This window comes from Musa acuminata, chromosome BXJ1-2 (assembly GCF_036884655.1).
Source record: "Musa acuminata AAA Group cultivar baxijiao chromosome BXJ1-2, Cavendish_Baxijiao_AAA, whole genome shotgun sequence".
In the NCBI taxonomy this organism is placed as follows: Eukaryota; Viridiplantae; Streptophyta; class Magnoliopsida; order Zingiberales; family Musaceae; genus Musa; species Musa acuminata.
In genome coordinates, this window is record NC_088328.1 from 24,961,175 (window position 1) to 24,984,937 (window position 23,763).

Genomic DNA, 23,763 nt, shown 5'->3' on the forward strand with positions numbered 1-23,763 from the left:
TTTGACATTGGATTCACTTTCTCTAAGCTTTGTTCCTGGAATAAAACAACAAACATGTATTGCCTTTTATTGTGGTTCCACGTTTGTTTGTTGATGGAAGCAAGCTTTCCAGCATCGGAGTTCCATTAATATCATTCTTATTTCAAAGAAAGTTGATCCTGTTAGCATTAAAATCATCATTGAACTCAAGGCCTGCAGTTTTGCTACCAAAAACAGAACGGAAAAGAAATGTAGGTGGAGAATTGTGTGGGTCAAATACTTAAAAGTCTGATACAAACCTACCTTCAAATGATGAGAAGAATTATCACAATCAAGGTGACAAGAACTGGTGAATGACAAGCATTTCAAACCTCAAATTAGGTTCACTGACCTAATTAATGTCTTTAAGATAATTATTGTAGACGAAGATGCTAACCTGTTCGAACATGAGAGAAGCTTCTGCTGTCCTCGCCAGGGCAGTTGGGTGTAATGACATGCTGACTCAGTGCTGCGTATGATAGGGGATGCTGACCCCATGCTGCTGCACAAGTCAACATCCACATGGAGAGAGTAGATCCTCTAAAGTCAATTAGCTGTAATGATTTGCCGACTGAGTGGTTAAGTATGACTGTATGCTGACTCAGTGCTGCGCAATCCAACATTGACATGAAACGTGGAGATTTTAGGAACAGAGACAGGAGTGTGATCCACAGAGGCGGGAGCTTTTATGTAAAGATAGATACTATGCTGCAACTTTGACCTAATCCACACTGGAAAGTTACCAAGGAACAATTTTTGACACACTTTACACGAAAAAGAAGCTGATTTGCTCAGCAAACTCTCTCTCTCTCTCTTTTGATGAAGCAGACACTAACCAGAAATAAGCTAGTGAATGGTCTTAGAAACTAAGACAGTAGTAGCCAATCCACTAAATTGGATACTGCAAATATTTAAGTAGCAGCTGTAAAATATGGAAAGGTCATGCTATCCTCTTCCATTATATGGGTTGATGGCAAAACGCAGTGGAATTTCCTTATTTTTCTGGCTTATGGGACCACCCATTATACTACATTGCCTTCATCCTTGATGAGCTGATGATGACTGCAGAATAAGGTGCTGATTGAGATTAGGTTGCTTCGTGTTATAAAAGGGAGTCACTTCTGGTTATGGAGCCAGGAAGATCCCGGAAGCAATCTCAAGAGACGCAGAGCCTAAGAAGGCAAGAGCAAGAGCAAGAGCAGCTACACCCCAATATGGATAGCGCAAATTGTGACCATGTCATGGGAATTCCTGTGAATTCTGTGACGTTTGCTGCAGAGGGACTGCCTGGAAATCCTGCTTCTGCTTCTGTAGCTTCACGCAGTTCTTCCCACAGCAAACAGAGTAATGATCAGCTCTTTCCCACTCTTGGTTTCTGTAGTGCACTTTAAGATATAGGTTTCAGATCTACATGCATGTCTTGGGCTATGTAACTTATGTGGATCCTTCTCTGGTTGCAGAAAAGGACTTGATCGTTGACTGGATGAGTAAGCTTGGAGAAAAAGCAGAAGGCATCCGAGGGCATGGTAAGCTTCAACCCCTACCTTCATGATTGATCCATGATTGTAGGTTTTCTACTCCTTGATCTAGAACTGATCTTTGATATCTTAAATGAAGTGAGTTTGGGCCCCAAGGTCTCTGAAACTATGAAGGGAAAGTTGAGCATGGGTGCACGGATTCTTCAAGCAGGTGGGGTCGAGAGGGTCTTCAGACAAGCTTTCTCTGTCGGAGAAGGAGAAAGGTTGCTGAAGGCCTTTCAGTGCTATCTATCAACCACAGCAGGTCCTATCTCAGGGCTGCTCTTTATCTCGAACGAGAAGATAGCGTTCCGCAGTGATCGATCCCTCAAATTATCTTCTCCCAAAGGAGGCTTGGTTAGAGTACCTTACAAGGTAATCTCAAAGCTCAAAGCTGCTTGCATGTGTGCTTTCCCTCAAAGGTACTGCAGAAGAAATAAAATGGAAGATTTAACACTGAACGTACCATGCATCTGTATGCTATGTAGGTTTTGGTTCCATTGAGGAGGATAAAGGAAGCCATTCCAAGTCAGAACATGAGCAAGCCAAATCAGAAATATATCCAAATAGTCACAGAGGATGAGTTCGAGTTCTGGTTTATGGGTTTGGTTAATTATGACACAACCTACAGGTACTTACGGCAGGCAATCTCAACATTACAATAAGCTTCGAGAGCATCAACTTCGCAGTCTTCACCAAATGATTCAAGTACATGGAATGATGAGAAGCCACCCGTACAATCTCCAGTCGCAGTAAATAGTGTCATGCTCTACAATTTTTTTTTTACGAGCAAGTTTAGCAAAAGAAAAGGATTTGTTATTTCATTTTTTTCTCTTACATGTAATGCTGCCACACAAGAACAAAAATCCTCAGAAATGCTATGCTGACCAATATGTTGAAAGTTATATATATATAAACAATGTTATGATACTTGGAAATGGAGCATATCTGGATAATCATTCATAAACAATGATGTTTTTTTGGGGCAATATACAGCAGATACATAGCAAAAGCTAATAATAAATGCCAAGCTTTTGATCATTCGTAACTCAGTGATAATACACAACAGAAGTCTTCTCCTTCAATATGCATATATAATCACAAGGGCTTATGACAGTGCAATATGGCCGTTTTGTTGCCGTTTCACATTATCCTTCTACTATTCAATCTCACCCACCATTTCCTCTTTCCCTTGTCAGAACCTGCATCATCTGTTCCAAGCTTGTTTATGACCATCTTTGCCTCTCGTAAACGAGAGTTGAAGTCCTTTTTCCATAGTTCAAAGTCTTGTTTTAGCCTCCTCAGTTCTCTTTCTGGATTCAGGCTGGCCTCTGACTTACCAGACTTCACCTCCATCAAAAACTTTGCATCATCTGCAAACACCTGTGTCCGCTGCTCAAATTCTTCAGACAGACGGCTGATGACGCTCAGGCCAGAGCTCATATCTCTGTTAATTGCTCGAGAAACTGATCGCTTTCCATTCTCCCATCCCTTGGCCCTGATGGGGTCTGTGCTACTCCAACTTTGATCTAGTGATGCAACAGAATGTCGTTCAATGTCATCAATAGCAAAGCTGTTCTTTGCGACCGAGAGGCTAGACTGCAAGGATGCCATCTGCTTCTGCCACACTTCTTCCATGGATTCCATCTTTTGCTCATATTCGGACCATCGACTCTCATACTGTTGAAGCCTCTGGTGAAGAATGTTGTTCTCTTCTTCCTTGTCCCTCAGTGCCGCCTCGGCTTTTAAAGCCCTCCTTTCTAGTTCCGCAAGGACAGATGACTTCACCAAATTCTCTTCTGGTTCCTCACCCTGAAATGTATTCAGATTTACCTTCAGTTCACCAGCAACAAAGCAGAGCAGCAAAAGAATTTTGAGCTTGTTATAAATCTTTTTAGTATCATCTCCACAGGTGCTTAAGCAATATATAGCAGGAATGGGACATCAAGCAAATTTTAATGAAATATACAATCTAATAAGGATAAAACTGAAGATTAATTAAACCCGACAATAAATAGTGCGACAAGTGAAGAAGCTATTGTATGGCCAAGGGGAGCTGTTGCTGCAATTGATCCCTATGATATATAATTGTTAATTTAGTAGCAATATTATTTAATTCCCCTTTTGTAACTATAAGCTATATAATGTGTGTGTGTGTGTATATATATATATATATATCAAAAGAGAGAGCAAGAGAACCTCATTCAACATTGTTTTTAAAAAAATAATATCTAATTAGTTTATAATCTCTTGAACCTATTTTATAAATATAGAAACTAATTTAAGATTATTAAGGCCAAACCACTAAATTGGTACATGTGATATTCAACAAGTCATAAGTCTATAGTAAGCATCTTCACTATAAAGTTCTCCAAAGTTTATTGATAAGATTAATTTTTTTCACTCTCATTAGTTCTTTGGTCAAAATATATTCTATATGTTTCATCAGTAAGGTTAGATGTACTGAGCTGTAAAAGAATAGTTTATTTTGGCCAAAAATCTTGGCTTCACTCTTGGGTGAAACATAATGCAGACTTGTCCTGAAAGAAATCCTCTTTGGCCATATCTATGCCTATACACCAATTAATCAAGCCTGTGAGGAGCCATTGTGAACCATAGACTCCAAGTCATATCTCAAATGTGAGTTCATAACTTCAGAATAAAACCTGAATATTATACCACAAAGAAAGTTGCCTGGTTCAATGTTACAAGGTGTATGCCCAGTGTAGGCATGACAAGCATATGCATCAAAGTTACTAAGGTACTAAAAAATTAACACATTATGGCAATAGGTATCTAACTATTGGTTTGTAAATGACAATAACAAGGAGTCATCATATTATTTAATAAACCTGAAAGCATTGACTACCATACTATGTCATCTGATGGTATTAGTCCATGGGCAGACTGGTACATACTCGTCAGATACTGACATATTGTATGTTGATACATCAATACGTATCGATTTTCAAAAGAAAAAGCCAAAAATGATAAAAAAATCACAAGAAAACCCTTTTTATGGTTTTTATCCTATTTAATGATAATTGTATTATATTTAAATAAGAATATAGTGTATATGAGGCATAGAAGAATAGGAATTCTGGGTTATAAGGATGAGAGAGTGAATGAGAGTGCGTGAGAAAGTGAAAGAGGGGGGAAGGAAGGGGATTTAAAGTCCAAAAAAAAGGCCCCAACATACAATTTCACTGATGGGGTCAAACTTGAACCTATTGATGTCGGTATTGATCTAATTTCAATTGACATGGACCCGTATTAGTAGATATATCAAAAGTTTCAACTATTGACTGATACATCACCCATGCCGGCCAATACCTAACCTGTTTCCTGCATACCATCCAAAACGGGCTGGTCTGCATATCAGTTGATATACTGCCCATTTCGTACCATTTTAGACAATACGTCAAAGTTCAAACAATGCATAAAGTCATGCCAATGCGTTAATCATGCAACAAAATCAATATGACGCAAAAAGGCAAGTTAATTACATGATGGAAAGGTATTAGAATGACTTCTAATAATCATCTGCACAACAACCCCAAAAAATAATTTGAACTCAATGTCAAAAGTTAAGTGATATAGCTTGAAGTATCAATACTTCTAACTCCTTGTGGTTGACAGGGATAAATGCAATCAATTATTAATATTCCCTGTATAGAAAAACTAATGATAAAGCCTATTGTCATCATTGGATCCCAAAAGTTTCAGTTGATAAACCTACTGGTGCCATTATTAATTCTAACAAATCCTTCATTTGACAGGGAAATTTCTTCAGTTTAAATTTAAATCCAGTGATCAACAGAAATATAAGAAGATGATTGATACTAAACAAGTACAGCATATATTTTTATGCTGGGGAAGAAGAAGACTAGAACTTACAGAGATTACCTTTGTACCTCCAATATGCTTATTTGCATTGAGCAAAGCGACATCTCTGGAACACCTCCTAACAAGCCATCCACGGATGACTTTTCAATACTTTGATGATCAGTAAGTGATAGATTATTCCAGATGCAAGTACTTGTAAGTTGTAACAAAACTCCAGACGTGAACAGATTTACCAGATTGTATTGCTATTGATGCATTACGGACGTCAACAAAGTTCCTCCTAGCAGCTCGGCATTTTATATTTCTCTGCAAAGCAATCACAGCTCTGTGCCTCTGAAGCAAACCTGAGGACACACGCCTCGTCTTCTCACTCCGAATAACTATAACATGATACAACAATGTTCTAGTCAGATCTTATAACTTGTTATTCATATCCAAAAAAAATTTCATCAACTAAGATCAAGTATTAGTTTGTTTCCCGTAAGAAGAAACATGTCCTATGGTCCAAGAGGAGAAATTACATGATTGCAATGCAACAATTCCTTTTTTAAGTTCTTTCACATAAAGCCGAGCTTGATGACCTCTGAAACAGCTTTGCACCCTTAAAATGCCATGAAGAGTACGAGTTCTTGTATCTTCAAGTAAACCAATCTATGTATTGTAACATGACAGGAAAAATTAGAATAAAATTAAAATAAACTCTGCAGACAAATATAAAAATGAAATGCTAATATTCATTTGTTCACATCTAAGCCATAAACACCATATATGTGCACCACATGACCTAAAAAACTTCAAAGAAAGGATGGCATTATGGTACAAAAGCCTGCTTTTTTATATAGGGTTTTATTGGTCAATGGACAAGTGAAAGAGAAGAAAAGCTGGAGAATAGATAGAGAAAGAGGGAGATAGTGGTTATTACATGCCACACCAGCAGAAAGATCTTTCTTTTGGTACATGGCAATGGTACCTAGGGTAGGGAGTCTGTGAACCTAGGGAGAGAGAGGATGGAAAAAAAAATTGCACATCAATATCAAGTTTTACTCTCACCTGTCCAGTTCGGAAAAATAATTTTGTGTAACCAACTTGATACATCTCTGGAATAATGCTAAACTGTTGGAGTATTGCCACTGAGACACTTAGAGGATCTTGAGATGCAACATTCTCGAGGAGAAAGCCATACCTGATATAATCTTAATTAAATTCAAAAAATGAACAAAACAATAACTATGCAGCATGTGGAATATCTTTACCTCTTAGCAAATTTTTGGTGAGACATTCTGGTAGGATAACCAGATCTTGATATACGAACCACTTCTAGAACTCCACAACATCTAAGCTGCTGCAATATAAGTCCTTGTTCATATGTTTCAGGAAGTTGCGAGTTGTTTGGTTTAATGCAGCGTATGAAATGAGGTGTTGTATTCCCAAGTCTTTGCATCAGTTGAAATAGTTGCCCCTGAACAAACGAGTGAAAAAGAAGAAAAAGTGTAGAGTTCACCCAACTAACAGAATCATCAGAGTCGTGACAAAAAAAACAGAACTCGCAATTTCCTAACTTTTCACAACTTGAAAATTATCTACTTGATAATGATACTAACCTTAAACTTTGATGCAACACTTAACTTTTGGGAATCTGCAACATTGAATCTATATGGACTAGCTGCTGAATTTTCAGATTGAGATAGCATTTTTGAAGCAAAGATTTGAGGAAGATGGCATTTACAATTAGCAAGGAGCTGAATAATATCCATGTGCAGTAGATCCCTATTCTTCTCCAAAAACCCAGTTGTGTCATAGACCACCTAATTAAGTTGCTTATCATCAAAAGTTTTGAACGAAATACCAAAGAATATCCAATGAAAAATAGACAATGTCTAAATTGCAACCTCCCCTGCATAGTGATGTATTGTAAAAGCCTTGTCTCTTTCTCCTCTAAAGCATGGACTAGAATGAAGATGTTGCTTAAGCTTATTCACGAATGTAAGATCAGTCCCGTTTGGAAAAGTAGACTCTTCATCCAAAAGAGACAACAACCCTAGTGGTCTCTGCACCAAGAAGTATCTTAAAAACTAATAATTTTTTGTCATTTTAAGATAAATGTATATAAAAAAGAAGAACAGCAAGAGAAAATGAGTGGAAGTCTCAATTTTATAAGCAACAATAATCAAAATCCTGAAAAATATCATATGTTTATCATAATTGTGCAATGAAATATAATATCTCAAGCATGTCCCAAATGGATAGAATATGATTGGTCCAACAAATAGAATGTCTGATAACATATATTATAGGCCTTTTAACTTAAAATGCAAAAGTAATTAAAAGCATAAGTATATACAAATCACCAACTTCCAAGCACATAACGACCAAATGAAGAATAAATATAGCAATTTGTTTCTTTTAATATTTATGCTCCATGTAACAGAACAACAGGCACTGAATTGTATGGTGCTTTTTTATTGATCCCTCCACTCTTCATATTTGTATATTACTCCTATAATCTCAAGATCAGTATATATTTCAACAATTTAGACTCTTGTTTAACTAAAATATCTATCTGCCAGAGATACTTGTAAAGAGAGCATGAAACAGTTTTAAAAAATCCTTCAGCCTTGAAAATTTTCTGTACTCCACATCATAAACTTAAACTCAGCCTCCTTTGATTCTTGGACGCGGTTAACCTTTTCTATATTTTGTTTTTAAATTAATTATTTATCTCCATTTCACCTTTAAACTAAGAATAAATATAGGAAAGAGTTACTTAATAGGAAAGCTGCCATGATATTCTATTTCCCTGATTGCCATAATGACATAGAACTAGCAACTGTAACTTTCAAATTTGAAGTGATAGAAGTGAAGTTAAATTCTTCAATCTAGTGAAGCTTATGTAGAAAACATACTTTCTCAAAAAGATTAAGGCAGTCCTGATTATCCTCAAAGTCAACTTTTGCCCAGTCTATGCCATCTTGAACATATTCCTGGTAAAAATATCATAACAATGTGAACATATCCAAAAAGGGATCAAGAACATCAATTTGCAACGAAGGTAAGCGCATCAAACTTGTTAAAGAAAATGGTAACAGTTCAGCAAGCACTCAAGACTCCTGAATTATGAAAAAAATCATAGAACAAAGGTTAAAAAAGTGCATACCAATTTCAAACCAAATACAAAACAACTGCAGTGTCATGCAGAATTTATTATTCCAGGCATGTCTATCTGCGCCTATGTTATGTAATAAGCCACCAAGGTAGCAGCAACTGCCACAGAACTTAAGTTCACATCAATGCCCATCTAATTGTATTGCCACTAGAATGAGTAAAGCACAATACACGTTTCATATTACATGCAGCATCATTTAATGTGCCTGCCCAATATTGGCATGCTCCAACAATGCGGTGATGCAATTTTGGGGAAATACAATACTTGAAACTTATTATAAAATACTGCATAAGCATAAACATAGTTTTTAAAAATAGTTTATAGATTAAATAAAGATCAAAGTAAGCTAAATATTGCATGTAGAAGCATCACATTCTAGATAATTATCAAATCTGGATGCCAACCAGCATGGGGCTCATCACCTACAGGTAAATTCATGCCATATTATGTGGGAAAGGATGGTTTAGAATAGTTCAAAATTCCAGGTGAAAAATCTTCATGAGGAAAAGTCTGTGAATAAAATTTGTCTTACAAGAAGCATAATAAGATAATATCCCTTGTGGTTCTGAGATGCTACATGATGATTGTGGTAGAGATTTGACTACAATAAATTGCCACCTAGTATCCAATATGATTAGAGAATATACTATGGTTGTCTCTAAAGAAAAAGCACTTGGAACTTAGTGTTATATAGGAAAAGAAAAGCATAAGGAAAAGAATTTCACAATCTCGAAAAATTCTGACAATTTCTCATCCTTAGGCCAAATATATCACTTCTATGGATCAAGTTATCTTTGACCAGGCTTTGTTTAAAAACATCTATAAAATATATGATCATGCGAAAGATGCATAGTTAACATTTAGATGCTACTTCTAAATATGTGAAAGACGCATAGTTAACATTTACAAGTAGAAAGCTGGCAAAGAGATGTAGAACCAGAATATGCGGAACATAAGGTTTGTATATAATTAGATTTCTGAAAATGTTTGCAATTTGCATATCACACATTTAAATTGACTTCAAAATTTTCATTTAATAGTTGTCATTGTTAATATGCTTTCAAGATGGTAAGGATCCAAAATTAAAATGGTAAAACCATACTGAACAGTTTGAACAGCATAAACCGACCAGCCTAATGGGAGACATGTCTAGTGGTCTTTCTGACAGTACTGTAGATTAATGATACAATTTGCACTCCAATTCAAAACTTGATGATGGATTAACATATTAGAAAAGACAGGAAACTCAAAGACAATAACAAGTGCAGATAAATAGATCATGACACACTAAATGTAGTGTTTGATCCAATTATTTTAATTTCAATTCTCTTCCAGTTTCAACCCACTAAAAGCATTTTTGTTTACATAGTTTCAGCAATCTCGGTTATTTCTTCACTTTCAGAAATTTTCAGCTAGATTATTTCAATTTTTCCAAACTTAGGTCTCTTGTAAATAAGCATTAGAAAAACATGACATCAAAATTTTTTTCACTTTAACAGAATAAAAAATATGTATGATAAAAATTCATTCAGCACTCATGCTTGATAAATCCAGAAATCCATGTTGGTGGATTTGAAGAAATTAACAAATTTCAGCCTTGTGGATCTCAATGGGAGTTTCAGATTGGAACAAAGTGCAATCCTTTACGTTCAGTACGGACTGGCATCAAACAGAGAAAAATATGTTTTGAAATAAAACTATGTTTTGATAGTAAAGCACAAACTGCAATTCCACCAGAAGCTAATAATTAATTGTAATGCCCCACCATGCTCCCACTACAATTAACTAGCTGCTTATTTGATAAAATATACCTCTTGTTCCAGTTTAAACAGGTGGCGATTAAAATGTTGTTGCAGCCTTTCATTAGCATAATTGATGCAAAATTGTTCGAAACTATTCTTCTGCAAGAAACAAAAACAAAAAACAGAAAGCAAAGAGAAAAGAGAATTTGTCATGAGATGTGTACAACTGAATCATTAGGCAGAAGTTGTAGAACCACATGTTGGAAGAACATTACATCAAAAGACTCAAATCCATAGATATCAAGAATACTGATGGATCTTCCAGTGTGACGCTTGCCTATTCCAAGCGATTTATTGATCTGTCCTACAAGCCACTCAAAGAGACTAGCATATAACGATTTTGCTAATGCATCTCTTGTATCAATTGCCTATGGAACAAAAAAGAAAAAAGAAAGCAAATGAGTCACCCAAGGCCAAAACCAAATTAACCAATAATTTGGCTTCCAGGTAGATAAAAACAAACCTGTGCAAGTGTAAGCTTCTGGACAATGTTATCATTGCCAACTTTCATCTTACGAGTTGACAAGGCAAGATTGAGTTCAGAAACAGTGCATCCAATAAGCTTAGAAACAGTTTGTGCACCTGAATCAACAGTCAGTATTATATTATGAGTGCTTTTTAGAAAAAGGCATATATATATGTTATAGTAGAAAGAAGAAAAGCACCAAAATTGATGATCCAGAGACTAAAACAAAAGATGCAAGAAGACAATCAAGAGTATGGAGAAGACTACCATGATTCTCCAAGAAAATTTTATGTCAAAATGGAATCTTATGTTAATCCAGGAACCATCTCAACAAGTATTAATGGCAATCATCTGCATACTTGACAATAGGATCTGTTTTGTAGTTCAAACTTCAAAATAGGTTTCAATTGACAGAGTTTCATAGGTAGTCTTGAATAAGACTACATATATGACAAGTGACTAAAAACAAATTCCCACTGGAACAGGAGAAAATCGATTGAATATTTGAAAGATGTGCAAAGGTGGAACCTTAAGCTGTTTGAGGTAAAATAGTCAAGAATCAATTCAACTATAATTCATGATTAGGATTTTATCAGTTTGGTCATAGTCTCGGGAATCTCATGTACACATCTAAACAATTGTGGTAAATGAATTTATTCAGAAAGAGAGAACTGAAGACAATTGAAGAAAAAATAATAGTGTAATAAACAATTAGAAGACAAATAAGAAGAAGAAAAGAGGCTGGAAGACACAAATTAGTAGTCATTTACTCATTTATAAAGTAACAAAAGACTAAATAATGAAAATAACAAGAAAAGGAAAGATGGGGTAACAAAGAATTTCTGTATTTGACTTTATAAAATGAGCCAAAATTGTTATCAACTAGCAAAAGCTAATACAGGAAAATTTTAATTTTCATTGACATCTAAATGTTCTACCTTCATCTGCAACAACTTCAACATGATTTTCGTTATCAATCACCATAAAGGATATGTTACCCAGCCATAAAACTGCAGCAAGCATAGCAAATACACTCTCTTGATCCACTTTGCTGATATGAACAACATCCATAGCTTTCTGTGATAGTTCTTAAGCATGTCAACCAAAAAGCTCCATTCCTTAACAAGAATATGCATAAGAAAACTTTTGTAGCAGTTTAAGATGTACCATAACGAGATGGAACCTTTTAACATCGTCAACCCCAGCAATAGTATAGCAATTGCTCTGCTTCAGGTATTTATATTCGTCCACTTTCCTCAGATTTAATTTTGCTGAGTTCAGAAAAGCAAAACATTAACAAGCCAGCGTAGCATGATAAACTAACTGCTGATAAGAATTTGATGAAGATCTACATTTACAGAAAGAACTTTTCCTGCAAACATAAAGAATGTAAACTCACAAAACATGACCTAGTGTAAAAAGGTATTAAAAAATTATAATTCCTATATGCCAAAAATGAAAATGCAATGTATATGTGAGACGAGACCTACCAATGCATGTAGAAAGTAGATCATAAAGAGTAAAGTCAAATGTAAAATCTAAGAAGCAAATGATCTCACAGGATAAATGCACAAAACAATTTCCAAAATTACAGAAACAACAGAATGTATCATTTAGCAGTGAATGAATATGCAGACAAGTTAAGAAATATACCAGGGGCATGAGATCATTTGGAGCATTGGATGCTTCATTCCCTACCATTTAATTACCATCATTATCTTCTGTGGTCATGGTATGCGTAAAAGGGATCGAATATCATCAAAGAATCAATATAGCAGGTTCACAAAATACCAGGAACTATTTGTAATAAAATTTGAAGTTAGTTAATTTAACTTAAAGATGAGCACTAACTGACATCTCAAATCATCTTGCTTGCAGCAAGAATTAACAACTTGACGTGCCAGTAGAAATAATTGCTGAAGTGAGGCAAAATAGTGGAAACGATACCATACCTCTTAGAGATTTGGGAGCACCAGCACATAGCTGATAAAATATATGATAAGATCGCTCACCCACTGCACATTGTACCACTCTTGACTGCATGAGGTTTAAGGAACTCCAAATCAAAAATGGACAGCAAGCAAATAAAGGAAAGATCAGACTAACAGGCAGATAGAGTACCTTCTCAAGTAAAACTGTCAACACGTACAAAGTCAAGAAGAAAAAAACAGAAAGAATGAAGCTATTAAGTACGGAGAAACAAAGAACAAATTCACTACTGAAAGTGAACAAAGCACAGAAAACCATTTCACTTACATGTTTGAATTGAGGCACCAGATATTTTGCCAGTCACACTAAAATGAATTGCAGTGAGCTTTCCCTGTAAAAGCAACACAGAAATTTTGTAAACAATAATAGACTTGATAGATACTGATAACTATACATGATAACTGTGACAAACACTGTCAAAATCTAAGTTTGTGCATTCGAGAAATTGTTATATCTTAAAAAAAATGGTAATAAAAGGTTTCCCTAAAATGTTCTGGGAAAAATTGGCTAAATAGGAAGCAGGGGCATAGAAAGAGTTAATTGACTTACAAAGCGGCTAGAATTATCATTTCGTAATGTTCTTGCATTCCCAAATGCTTCAAGTATTGGATTTGTTTGTAGAATTTCATATTCAATACCACTACCTCCACCAAGAGCAGCCAAATATTGCATTGCTATTTTTGCCGTTTCAGTTTTCCCTGCTCCACTTTCACCACTGCAAATCCAACAAAGAATTAGTCAATTTCACCTTCTGAAAATGTACAGCCTCATAAACTCCAACTTGGTACCTTATTAAGCAACTTAGAAGGATTAAATTTAGGTTGTTCTAATCAAGGTTCATAATTTCGTAACGTACTGACGTATCAAGCCTTGCTTGATACGGTATGGTATGGGCGTATCGAGCAGTACGTCAGGGTGTACCGCCCGGTGCGTATATATATATATATATATATATATATATATATATATATATATATATATATATATATATATATATATATATATATATATATATATATATATATATATATATATATATATAATATAAAAAATATAAAAATCAATATATAAAAATATAAAAATAATATTAAAAATATAAAAAAAAGGAGGCGTATGCTGCCTCGATGGCATCGCCTCCTTTTCTTCTCCTCGTCGCGTCAAACGAGGAGAATAATGCGGTCTTCTCCTCATCTGCAACATTCGGCGAATACATCGAAGGTCGCAAACGTCTCCGGCCTTCGGCGAAGAACGCGGCAAAGAAGAAGTCGAGTCGTCGCCTCTCCATTACCTCCTAGATCGGGATCGTTGAGGGAGGGCGGCGTCGGATCGGGAAGCGTCGAGGTTCTCTCAATTCTCCCTCTTCTTCGAGCGTCTTCTCCCTCTTCTCCCTCGACGTTTCCTCTTCCCTCACCGTAGCTAGGCTGATACTGCTCGGTAGCGGGCTGCGACGATCGAAATCGATTGTTACCAACCTGTTTCGGGTGGTAACGATTGAAATATCAACCGTTACCACCCAATACAGCCCCGTATCATCCGATATGGGGCTAGATCAATGGTACCACCTGGTAGCAAGCGATCCACGTACTGGTCTGTCGGTGGACCGGTACGTACCACCCGGTACGGGTGGTATCATTTGGTATTGTAATCCTTGGTTCTAATCTTGGACAAGAAAAAAGACAAGAAATCAATGTGACTATAGGAAAAAAAGACAAGAAACCATTGTTAAACAAATTAGTTACAAACTTACAATATAATACTACATATCCTTCCATGGGTTCCATTCGCATCTGACATTGTTAGATGACATCATTGTTACTAAAGGACAAAAACTGCAACACTATTTTACTAGGCTCATAAAAGTATCTGCTTCATCAAACAAGGACTTAAAACAGATGCAAAGGCTCAAGATCACTGAATACGATAGAAGATGCAAGTCAAAATTTCTAATCTTTACATGCAAGCTAATTATTGGCCAATTAAAATGAAGATGTAGATTTCCCATATTTCTAACAACTTTTCATGTAACAAATCTTCTTTTAGAAAAGGAAACACTTCTGGTAGGACAAAGCTAGACCAATTTCCTTCAACAGATCAGGTATGCTAATAAATGTCCAACACCTTGACAATGAAAAGCTCCTCCAAACAAATGACCCATAATCAATCAAAACACAATTACAAACCAAAAACCTGATTAACCTGAACTGTCTGAAATAACCATCAAATTATCTGCCTAATCTTGGAATTTATATTTCTCAATTGGCCAACTAGGAGATGTGTGTTATTTTTCTTAATTTATTATTGAGTTCAGTATGAAACATATTGAATTTAAGCTTAATCTTTCATGCATGGAAATAAGATTTTCTTCCATATATAAGAATGAACAGTTGCATAAGATGGAGAAAGTGGAGGGAACAGCAATCCTAAGAACTACTGAATTAGGAAACCATTCTCTAATTATGTAAACAAATACCAACCTTATAACAATTGACTGGTTGATATCATCTGCAATTGAGGTAACCACGGCATAAATCAGATTACAGTGGAGGCAACAGTCAGTTCCACTTCTGAAACAAATTATAAACAAGATAGGAAATACCTCGGATCATTTCATGGATGGCAGTATCAGCTATTGCATAAACATGTGGACTGTTTATAGACTTATGTTTATATGCTTCAATGTACTCATTTCCATAAAGATGTACTTCTTTAAATGGATTGATAGCAACCAAAACTGGTCCTGCTTTAGTCTAAAAACACATAAAAAGTATGGATAAATCAAGGCATTCTTCAAGAAGATAGCTAGAAATGAGCAAAAATACTCACATATATTGAATCTCGAGAGTATCTAAGTTGTAGGTTGTACAAGACCGATGGTTCATTTAGATAACTAAGTTGCATAAGATCATCCACCCCATCAAGAATTTCAGGGTTTGAAGCTAACAAACTTTCAGTGTTGACCTTTAAAACCTGAAAAATGAAGAAGTTACCTAATTTGAATAACACAAATATACAGGTCAAGTACGTGGAAAATTCTACTAAGACTTGAAAGACTTACTCCACCCTCAGAAAGAGATATTACAGACTCTGATCCAGAAGATGATAGTATGGTCCCTAGTGCCCAGTCACCGTTAGAAAGTTGACACCAAACTTGAAGTTTCTGAAACAGTAAAATTTAACATGTAGATCTTGCAATCAATATATGATATGTGGATCATATCATACCAATTGAAGATATAGAAATTAAAAAGGCAGCATCAATACATTTCTCTAGGATATTTGACACTTTTTTGGTGATTAACAGAGAAACATTAGCTCCACATTTCTTGGTGGCAGAGACCATTAAAGATGGTAAAACTAAGTATGTGCATTTTATTGTCGATTTTCATCCACATACTCTAAAAAATGTAGGGCAAACTATTCGTGGAGTATGGAGCTAAACTATATGGTATGCAACAAACCATTTTATGTTATAAATATCAAGATTTTTTATTACCTTTTTGACAAAAAATAGTCCCTTAGCAGCACAAGATTTGGCAGAAGCTCTAACTATCCCTCACAGATAGTCCAAGGTGTTGCATATAAATTGAAAACCCTACTGATACTATATGCAGCCTAAAACATTGCCTACTAATGTTATACGTAGTCTAAAGCATTGTTAATTTCTTATCATTGTTGCATTTCCTGCCGCTCTGCTAAATTTATAACACCTTTGAGATGATATAAGGCCACCACTCTCAATTTCATAATACGTGGAAACAATCAAGAGATTGATGCAGTAAGCATTGAGAATAAGAAAGAAAAAAGGATTATATCAATCTAGAATGAAAGAAACATATTTCAGCCACCCATAATAGAATGCAAGAAGTTCATAATCATCGGCATAATAATTAGAAGCTTTTACAGGTGACTTGGTATTGTTTCAACTACCATGGTACCAACAAGTTTTGTGTGGGATAAGAACTATAACAATCTATCTCCTCAATTTTATGGATGTTTCTAACAGGAATAACAAAAAAGACCAACAACCTAAAGGTTTTAACTCTCACCTCAGGCAAAAATCCATGAAATGTTTATGCATCCAAGCTAAAGCCAAACCAAGGAGAATCAAATGCTCAGCCCATCTTGCCACCTGAGCTTATTGAAGACCATGTGCATAAACTACTGGAAGTTCTACAGCAATGACAATAATGTATTATTCAGATACCAAAATGTACTTTGATAGAGTAATGGAGACAGAGATTATGCCACATGGGAATTAGAAGGTTTATTGACACAAACTGTGCAGATTCTTAACTTGATTGCGATTCGAGCAAGCATGTTTTGTCAACCAGCAAGATAGGTCCACCATAACTTTCCTCTGTTGGAGTAGTTCCAATTCAAAACAGAGAAGTTGAAGACTCCCAGCCGATTTAGGAGATGGACGAAAATTACCCCAAACCAGGGAAAACAAGAGACAAATAGCCACAGTTGTCACTTGTCACTTGTCACCTGTCACCTGTCACCAACCTAGTGCTGGTCTGCCTTAAGTTGCACATATCACTTGCTCATGGTTCATCAAGGGTATGGCAACAACTTAATTAATTAGTCTTATTTCATATTTTCTTTAGTCCTAACTAGCGTAGACAGTTTTAGGAGCAAGATAGTCAAGAGTAGGGCAGCAACCTAGTGAAGTAGTCTGATCTTGTATGTTTTTTCAAGTCTTAGCTAGTGTAGACAAATATAGAATCCAAATAGTCTATTTATACTTGATTCTAGCCCTTGGGCATGTACACTGAAAATTACTGCAGCAACAAACCTTCTTCAAATCTATCTCAATCCTCTAATCCCTCTCCCCATCTCTTCCTTGAAGAAATGGATGTGACATATGCTTCTGTTGTTTTACGCTAACAATGGGATTGAGCAATCTCATTTACAAAACAGATGAACTACAAACCATCACAGTGATCACTATTCGACCTTTCTCACCTGGGAAGTTCCAGCAAAGTTTGTAAATAAAACAATAACAGAGTAAAAAAGAATCATAAATTATACCAATCGTCCAATCAATTATTTCATATTTCTTAATGTTTTTTAAAGCTAATAAGCACAAAGAACGTAACAAATCTTTATAATTCTTTCATATTCCTGATAGTTTTTATCAGGATAAAAAAAAAAAAGAACAGCTACGTATTACTAATTACATTGTATGAAAAAGAACAGTAATTTGCAATCAACAAAGTAACACATTTATTCTCAAGTCAGATAGAATAATCTCAGACGACAAACTAAAAGAAAGAAGAACAAGACTGACCTTTTTCATCACAAACGAACTGGTATCTCCCCAATTGGACTCGGTCCTCGATGGGGAGATTGGAAGCATTTTAGCAGTCGCTGGATTCGACAATCGAACTTCTCCTTCCTCTTCTTCCAGAGGCCTGTTCTTGTAAAAAGTGGTCTTCAAGCTGTATGGCGAATCCTCGTACCCCTCGGCGTCCCCCACATCCTTTGCTTCCCCCAGAGATCTGTCCTCACCATTAGGGCTCTTCAAAATGTATGATAGATCCTTGTTCCAATTGGCGTCCCCTATATCCTTTGCTTCCTCCGGTGGTCTCTCCACGCCAGAAGTGGTCTCCAATCTGCACGGTGATTCCTCGTTCCCCTTGGCATCCCCCACATCCTTCGCATCCGCTGAAGGTCTCTCGTCGCGCTTCGAGCTGTACGATAAATTTTCCTTCCGCTTGGCATCCCTCTTACCCTTCTCTTTCGTATCCTTTTCCTTCAAAGAAGCAAATTTCGCACCCGATTCGACCTTTCTGCCCCCGTCCATGAAAGGCAAGCCGCCAGCAATCCTGGAATCGAGCGGCATCGATCTCACGGGCTGCAGCGAGGTCGGTGGGCGGGGCTTCACCTTCGGCCGTTCTGTCCTGGTTGTCTTTCTTGATTCCCGCGTTCTGGACGACGGCATTCTCGCGGATGACATATTTAACCTAGTCTAGAGCCCCCAAGAACAAACCTTAGAAAGTTCTGTTGATCTCCAAAACAGTCCTTTCTTGAACCCTAAAAAAATCGAGAACCAAAAAGAAAAAGTAGCTGGAGATCCAAACCATACAACCTGAACGATCTTCCGGTGTGAAACGTCATCCAGGAAACAAAATCGAACAACTAACAACCAAAGAAATGATCTTTTAATAAGAATCCCCGCAACAATGGGGATAAAAGAACAAATCTGAACAATCTGGGTCGTCTCCCAGACACCAAAATAAAAGGATCAAAGGCAAGAAAGAACTGGAGGTAATTAAATGGGTGGAAAGAGGAAAATTGAGTAGTTTGGGAGTCGAGAAAGAGTAAAGAATCGATCTGTTCTTCCCCGCTGTCAAACTGCAATGGTTTGCTCCTCCTCATGGACGGAGTACACGCGCGTGTACCATTCGTAATCTGGACGTGGTGACGTCAACAACCAAACGGTGGGAGCCCGTCTCAGCCGGTAACATATCAGCTTTGGAAAGGAAGCCGAGAAGAAGTAACAATGAAAAAAAGGGGTCTTCATCGCCACGTGGCTGCCGACACCGCCGCGTGTCGGTAAGCAACCAACACGCGCGTACACCTCTCTCCCTTCGAATGGTTGTTGCCCTCCTTTCTTTTCTCCGGAAGAAATTTCTCGGGCGAAATGAGTAATCTACACCTCCTTTGGCTAATATATCAAGAAAATATGGGTTATTTCAGAATTAATGCAGGGACAAAAAAGGTAATTAAAACTAGCTTCTTCGCCCGGCTTTCGGACGCAGGAGGCATGTTCTAGGAAAGAGGCAAGCGATGGAGGACGGGTTAACATCATGAGCCCGTTTTGAACGTTGGCCGTTGGATCAGGATCGTACGCTTCATACAGAGCCGACAGAAAGGAGAAAGTTTAAATTGGCTGTTGCTGTCGGTTGGAATGGTGGATTCCAGCACGGACGGTGTAGTTACCCCACCCATTATTATTATTGCGATGAGATATCTCAATTTCATCTAAATCACTGTTCATCATAAATGCATGTTGAATGTGACAATGCCAAAATTAGGATGATCCCCTAATATACTGTTATTCTGCACTCACATGAAGAGTACGGAATGCAACGATGTATGATTTATGTTGATTTGTAACATTAGAACTATGGTGTTTACAAGAGAACTTTGCTTTAAGATAGAAATGAATTGAAAAGTAGCCAAGGAAAAAAGTACAACAAAGATCGCTTTGATTAGTTATGCTAAATCATATCAATGGGGTCACGAACGCAGTATCAAAAATAATTGACTCGTTGTTGTTTTATGTATGTGGAACTGTTAAGCACGTCCTCATCATTGACTTAATATAACTCTACTAAATCCATTCCATCGTCGAAATCTTCAATGCTTTGATTCGAGACTTGGCTGCTCTAGTGGTGTGGCTAACTTTGTTACAATCTGTTCACCTCTCTCTTTATTTTTTTAATTCTCTTTTGTTTATCATTCGTGAATATTTTTAATCGTAATCATTATTCGTAAAAATAGATAGTACAATTAGTTTTATCCATAATCATAACTTAGTTAGTGGTGTGATTAATTTTATCCCCTTACTCATAAGGGTATGTGGTACAGTCAACTTTATCCGTAGTCTTTTTCAATATTTATTAAAAAAATATTATGTTTCTTACTAATGATTGTATTATTTTTCTTGCTTCATTATCCTGGTGAGAATTATAATATTGAGAGCTTGCCTAATTTGCAAGTGATTAGATACATCAGTTGTTCTTCGAAAAAGAAATATTGAGTAGTAGTAAATCAATGGAAAATTTCTTGTATCTCATTATTAGATATCTCATGATGTTTCCTTAAATGTTACTTGAATCAACAGTCTTCTCTCCAAGCATTGAAGGACAAAGGTCTGTAGTCTACCTACACATACCTGTGACATTAATCTGCAGATGTCAGTGGCAATGTATGCTCCATGCATCTCATTACAAGTGGTTAATGAGTCATTTTTTTGCATCAGTTGTCTACAGCCAGATGAGTCATCTTGTACTTTTTCCGGTTTAATCAAGTTGGAGCAAACTCCATGACATAAAGAGCATAATATATTTTTGATGCCACTGTAAAATGGAGAAGCTGACACAAATCAAGGACAACAAACCCCTTCTTACAAAACCTTGAATGATAGATTACCCTTAGTATGGCCTTGACCACATTCGGCACAAACAGCAGAAGGTATGCATTAGATATAGATCATGTCATGAACTTTTAAGAGTGGTAAGAGATGTGTTTGTGAAATTCATGTGACATCGGAGAGCTCGACTGTGATGTTAAGTTTCACTACTGCCGAAATCCGACCACTATTTTAAGTCAGATTGGAGGTTGGCACTCAATGAAAATTCTGCTTGATGGCAGCATCTATTAGTTCAGCTCTTGAGGTCATACTAGATTTTGGAGTTAGGAGATGGTGAAAGATAGGTAGAGAAGTGACACAGCAGGAGATGGTGAAGGGGAGGGATCAAAACCACCTGACCCCATGCATGTGTGAACATGAGTTGTATAATAGAAAAAGTCGGGGGATGGGAAGAAGAATCAAAAGGGAGGGGAAGAAAAAGTTGGGGGGTGACCCCCATGCCATGAGGCAATTATGCAAGCGTGTGCTCCATGCCTGACTTCTCATGTACGTGAAGCCGACACCCCAACACCAAGAGAGAAGTCCTGAAGCCACGACATGTCCAGGACGTTGATCCGAGTGGCACAATTGGTGGAGAAAGGAAGGTGGATGACCTACTTGACAACTCAAGATCACAGGAAGAAGTCTACCATGGATCCTTAGAAGGCAAGTCCAGTTCAAATCTTGTAAGATTAATCGAGTATGGTTCCCTGTCAACTCGACGTTGGAAAAGTCCCACGCGATCGAGCAAACTCACCAATATTCCTTGGTATGAACAAAACGAACACTCCGGGACATCGATGGCCTTGATTGAACTCAGGTTTCGAACTATGTCTTGTTAGAATATGTGGCCTTTTATTGAATAAGATATATAATAGAATTGGGTTCCGTTGCGATATTTTAGCCAAGACTAAGTCCTACGGAACGATTCCTCGGAGATATTCTTGATGGGAGGATATCTTCTGAGATCTCATCTCATCGTAGACCCTCTGCTCTCGCCTATTAAAGGACAGGATCTCTAGGGGTTGTTAAGGGTGGTTAGTGTGTTAGCGCGTCACACGTATAGACGCATCTCTCCGTTGAGGAATTCAGTTATTCTCCTCGACTCTCTCCCTCAAAACCCTCTCCCCAAATCCATCAATTTATGTGATCCTGTGAAAGGATAGGAAGAGAGGAGAAAGGGTCTACGCTTCGCACTCCCTGCAGATTCCGCAGCGCGATCGGATTAAAGACGGAGCGCAGCAATCTTGGATCACGGTGCTGAGCAGATCAAACAAGATCTCTGAACGGATGGCATCAAAAGGTACGCATCGTATAATTAGATCTATATATTGAATTTCAAATCCTGGCATATAGGTTAATTCCGCATTATTGATTTAGCATAATTATATATTTTTATGCTTACAATTGGTATCAGAGCCCGGTTTTTGAAATCATGCATTAGATCTGTAAATTAATTTACGATGCATAATTACCTTTATCTTCCAAGAACTGCTAAGCAGTAATGGTCACCGTCGATCTCGCTGCAAATCTGCGGTTACGCAAAGTAGCGTACGCATTACAGAACTCGTCCCATATGCGGACATTACAGAACTCCGTCCGGTGCGACGGCATCACAGAACCCGTCCACGCGACGGCATCACAGAACTCCGTCCGTGCGACGGCATCACAGAACTCCGTCCGTGCGACGGCATCACAGAACTCCGTCCGTGCGACGGCATCACAGAACTCCGTCCGTGCGACGGCATCACAGAACTCCGTCCGTGCGACGGCATCACAGAACTCCGTCCGTGCGACGGCATCACAGAACTCCGTCCGTGCGACGGCATCACAGAACTCCGTCCACGCGACGGCATCACAGAACTCCGTCCACGCGACGGCATCACAGAACCCCGGTCGCACACGGCCACAATCCGTCCATGCGACGGTCGGCCGCACGCAGGCAGACAGCCCTGGTGGCGGCCATGCGTGAGTAGGCCGTGCACAGGCGGCGGCCGCGTGCTGGCAGCAGCCAACCGCGGGCAGGAACCGCCGCAGCGGCAGTGGCCGCGCATGAGCAGTATGCCCCGCGGCGGCAGCGCCGTGGCGGCAGTGGCCGTGCGCAGACTAGATCTATCGCTGGCAGCCGCACACAGGCGGTCGCTGGCAGCCGCACACAGGCGGTCGCTGGCAGCCGCGCACAGGCGGTAGCCCGCAGCCGCGTACAGGCGGCAGCCGCGCACAGGCGGCAACCCGCAGCCGCGTACAGGCGGCAGCCGCGCACAGGCGGCAACCCGCAGCCGCGTACAGGCGGCAGCCGCGCACAGGCTGCAACCCGCAGTCGCGTACAGGCGGCCAGGCCGCAGGCAGCAGCGGCAGCGCCGCTCGCGCAGGCGGCGGCGGCGGCGATGGCAGATTAGGGTTTTGGCATATTTACGTTTCTGCCCTCGAGGCTAGGGTTTTTTGAAAAATTACAGTTTTACCCTTTGCAAATATCGTAATTACAGTTTATGTTCTGTCAACATATTTACGGTTTTGCCCTCGGGTCTAATTTCTGCCAAATTACAGTTCTGCCATTCGCATATTTTCGATTTTATATCCTATCAAATATTTTCGGTTTTTTATCATTATGAAATTGAGAAATTTAGGTTATATTCTCAATTATAAAATTGATAAATATCATTTATTATAATTATGATTAATTTTAATCATGATTATAATTTTTGATTATTTGATTGGATTTAATTTTGATTAAAAAAAAAACTATAAATTATGGTTTATTTTATGGTTTTCTCATATGAATTATTCATTATATATGTGGTAAATAAAATTAAAATCCAATT

General features: G+C 37.9%; 2 protein-coding genes across 5 annotated transcripts; one reads left to right on the top strand and one right to left on the bottom strand.

Annotated features, from left to right (window-relative positions):
* The first annotated feature begins 1,130 nt into the window (after positions 1-1,130).
* Positions 1,131-2,465, top strand: LOC135604072 (putative GEM-like protein 8). The gene is made up of 4 exons (XM_065094344.1): positions 1,131-1,362; positions 1,479-1,544; positions 1,636-1,910; positions 2,024-2,465. Exons 1-4 carry the CDS (start codon positions 1,146-1,148, stop codon positions 2,198-2,200), a joined length of 735 nt encoding a protein of 244 aa, XP_064950416.1. The 5' UTR covers positions 1,131-1,145; the 3' UTR covers positions 2,201-2,465.
* Positions 2,448-19,249, bottom strand: LOC135604026 (myosin-1-like). 4 transcript variants are annotated; one of them, XM_065094341.1, is made up of 22 exons: positions 18,092-19,249; positions 15,857-15,958; positions 15,625-15,768; positions 15,398-15,548; positions 15,276-15,303; positions 13,351-13,516; positions 13,069-13,132; positions 12,765-12,947; positions 11,980-12,083; positions 11,751-11,889; positions 10,810-10,928; positions 10,562-10,714; positions 10,356-10,445; positions 8,285-8,362; positions 7,271-7,429; positions 6,983-7,186; positions 6,635-6,840; positions 6,432-6,564; positions 5,903-6,032; positions 5,615-5,761; positions 5,442-5,521; positions 2,448-3,347 (listed from the first exon to the last, which is right to left on the bottom strand). In XM_065094341.1, the coding sequence occupies exons 1-22, from the start codon at positions 18,758-18,760 to the stop codon at positions 2,679-2,681; spliced, it is 3,918 nt and encodes a 1,305-aa protein (XP_064950413.1). In that variant the 5' UTR covers positions 18,761-19,249; the 3' UTR covers positions 2,448-2,678. The 4 variants fall into 4 exon arrangements, with proteins under 4 accessions (XP_064950413.1, XP_064950412.1, XP_064950414.1 ...); XM_065094340.1 differs by having other exon boundaries at positions 2,533-3,347; positions 5,433-5,521; XM_065094342.1 differs by having other exon boundaries at positions 3,169-3,347; positions 5,442-5,499.
* Positions 19,250-23,763: the final 4,514 nt, after the last annotated feature.

What these genes read in the sequence shown, in the direction of transcription:
- LOC135604072 (XM_065094344.1), top strand. Translation starts at nt 1,146, where the DNA reads ATGGAGCCAGGAAGATCCCGGAAGCAATCTCAAGAGACGCAGAGCCTA. An exon ending in TTCTTCCCACAGCAAACAGA is followed by an intron (nt 1,363 to 1,478) that starts GTAATGATCAGC and finishes CTCTGGTTGCAG; the next exon opens with AAAAGGACTTGATCGTTGAC. An exon ending in AGAAGGCATCCGAGGGCATG is followed by an intron (nt 1,545 to 1,635) that starts GTAAGCTTCAAC and finishes TCTTAAATGAAG; the next exon opens with TGAGTTTGGGCCCCAAGGTC.
- LOC135604026 (XM_065094340.1), bottom strand. Translation starts at nt 18,760, where the DNA reads ATGTCATCCGCGAGAATGCCGTCGTCCAGAACGCGGGAATCAAGAAAG. An exon ending in TGGTGCCTCAATTCAAACAT is followed by an intron (nt 12,948 to 13,068) that starts GTAAGTGAAATG and finishes ACGTGTTGACAG; the next exon opens with TTTTACTTGAGAAGGTACTC. An exon ending in AATTGTTGCATTGCAATCAT is followed by an intron (nt 5,762 to 5,902) that starts GTAATTTCTCCT and finishes ATCATGTTATAG; the next exon opens with TTATTCGGAGTGAGAAGACG.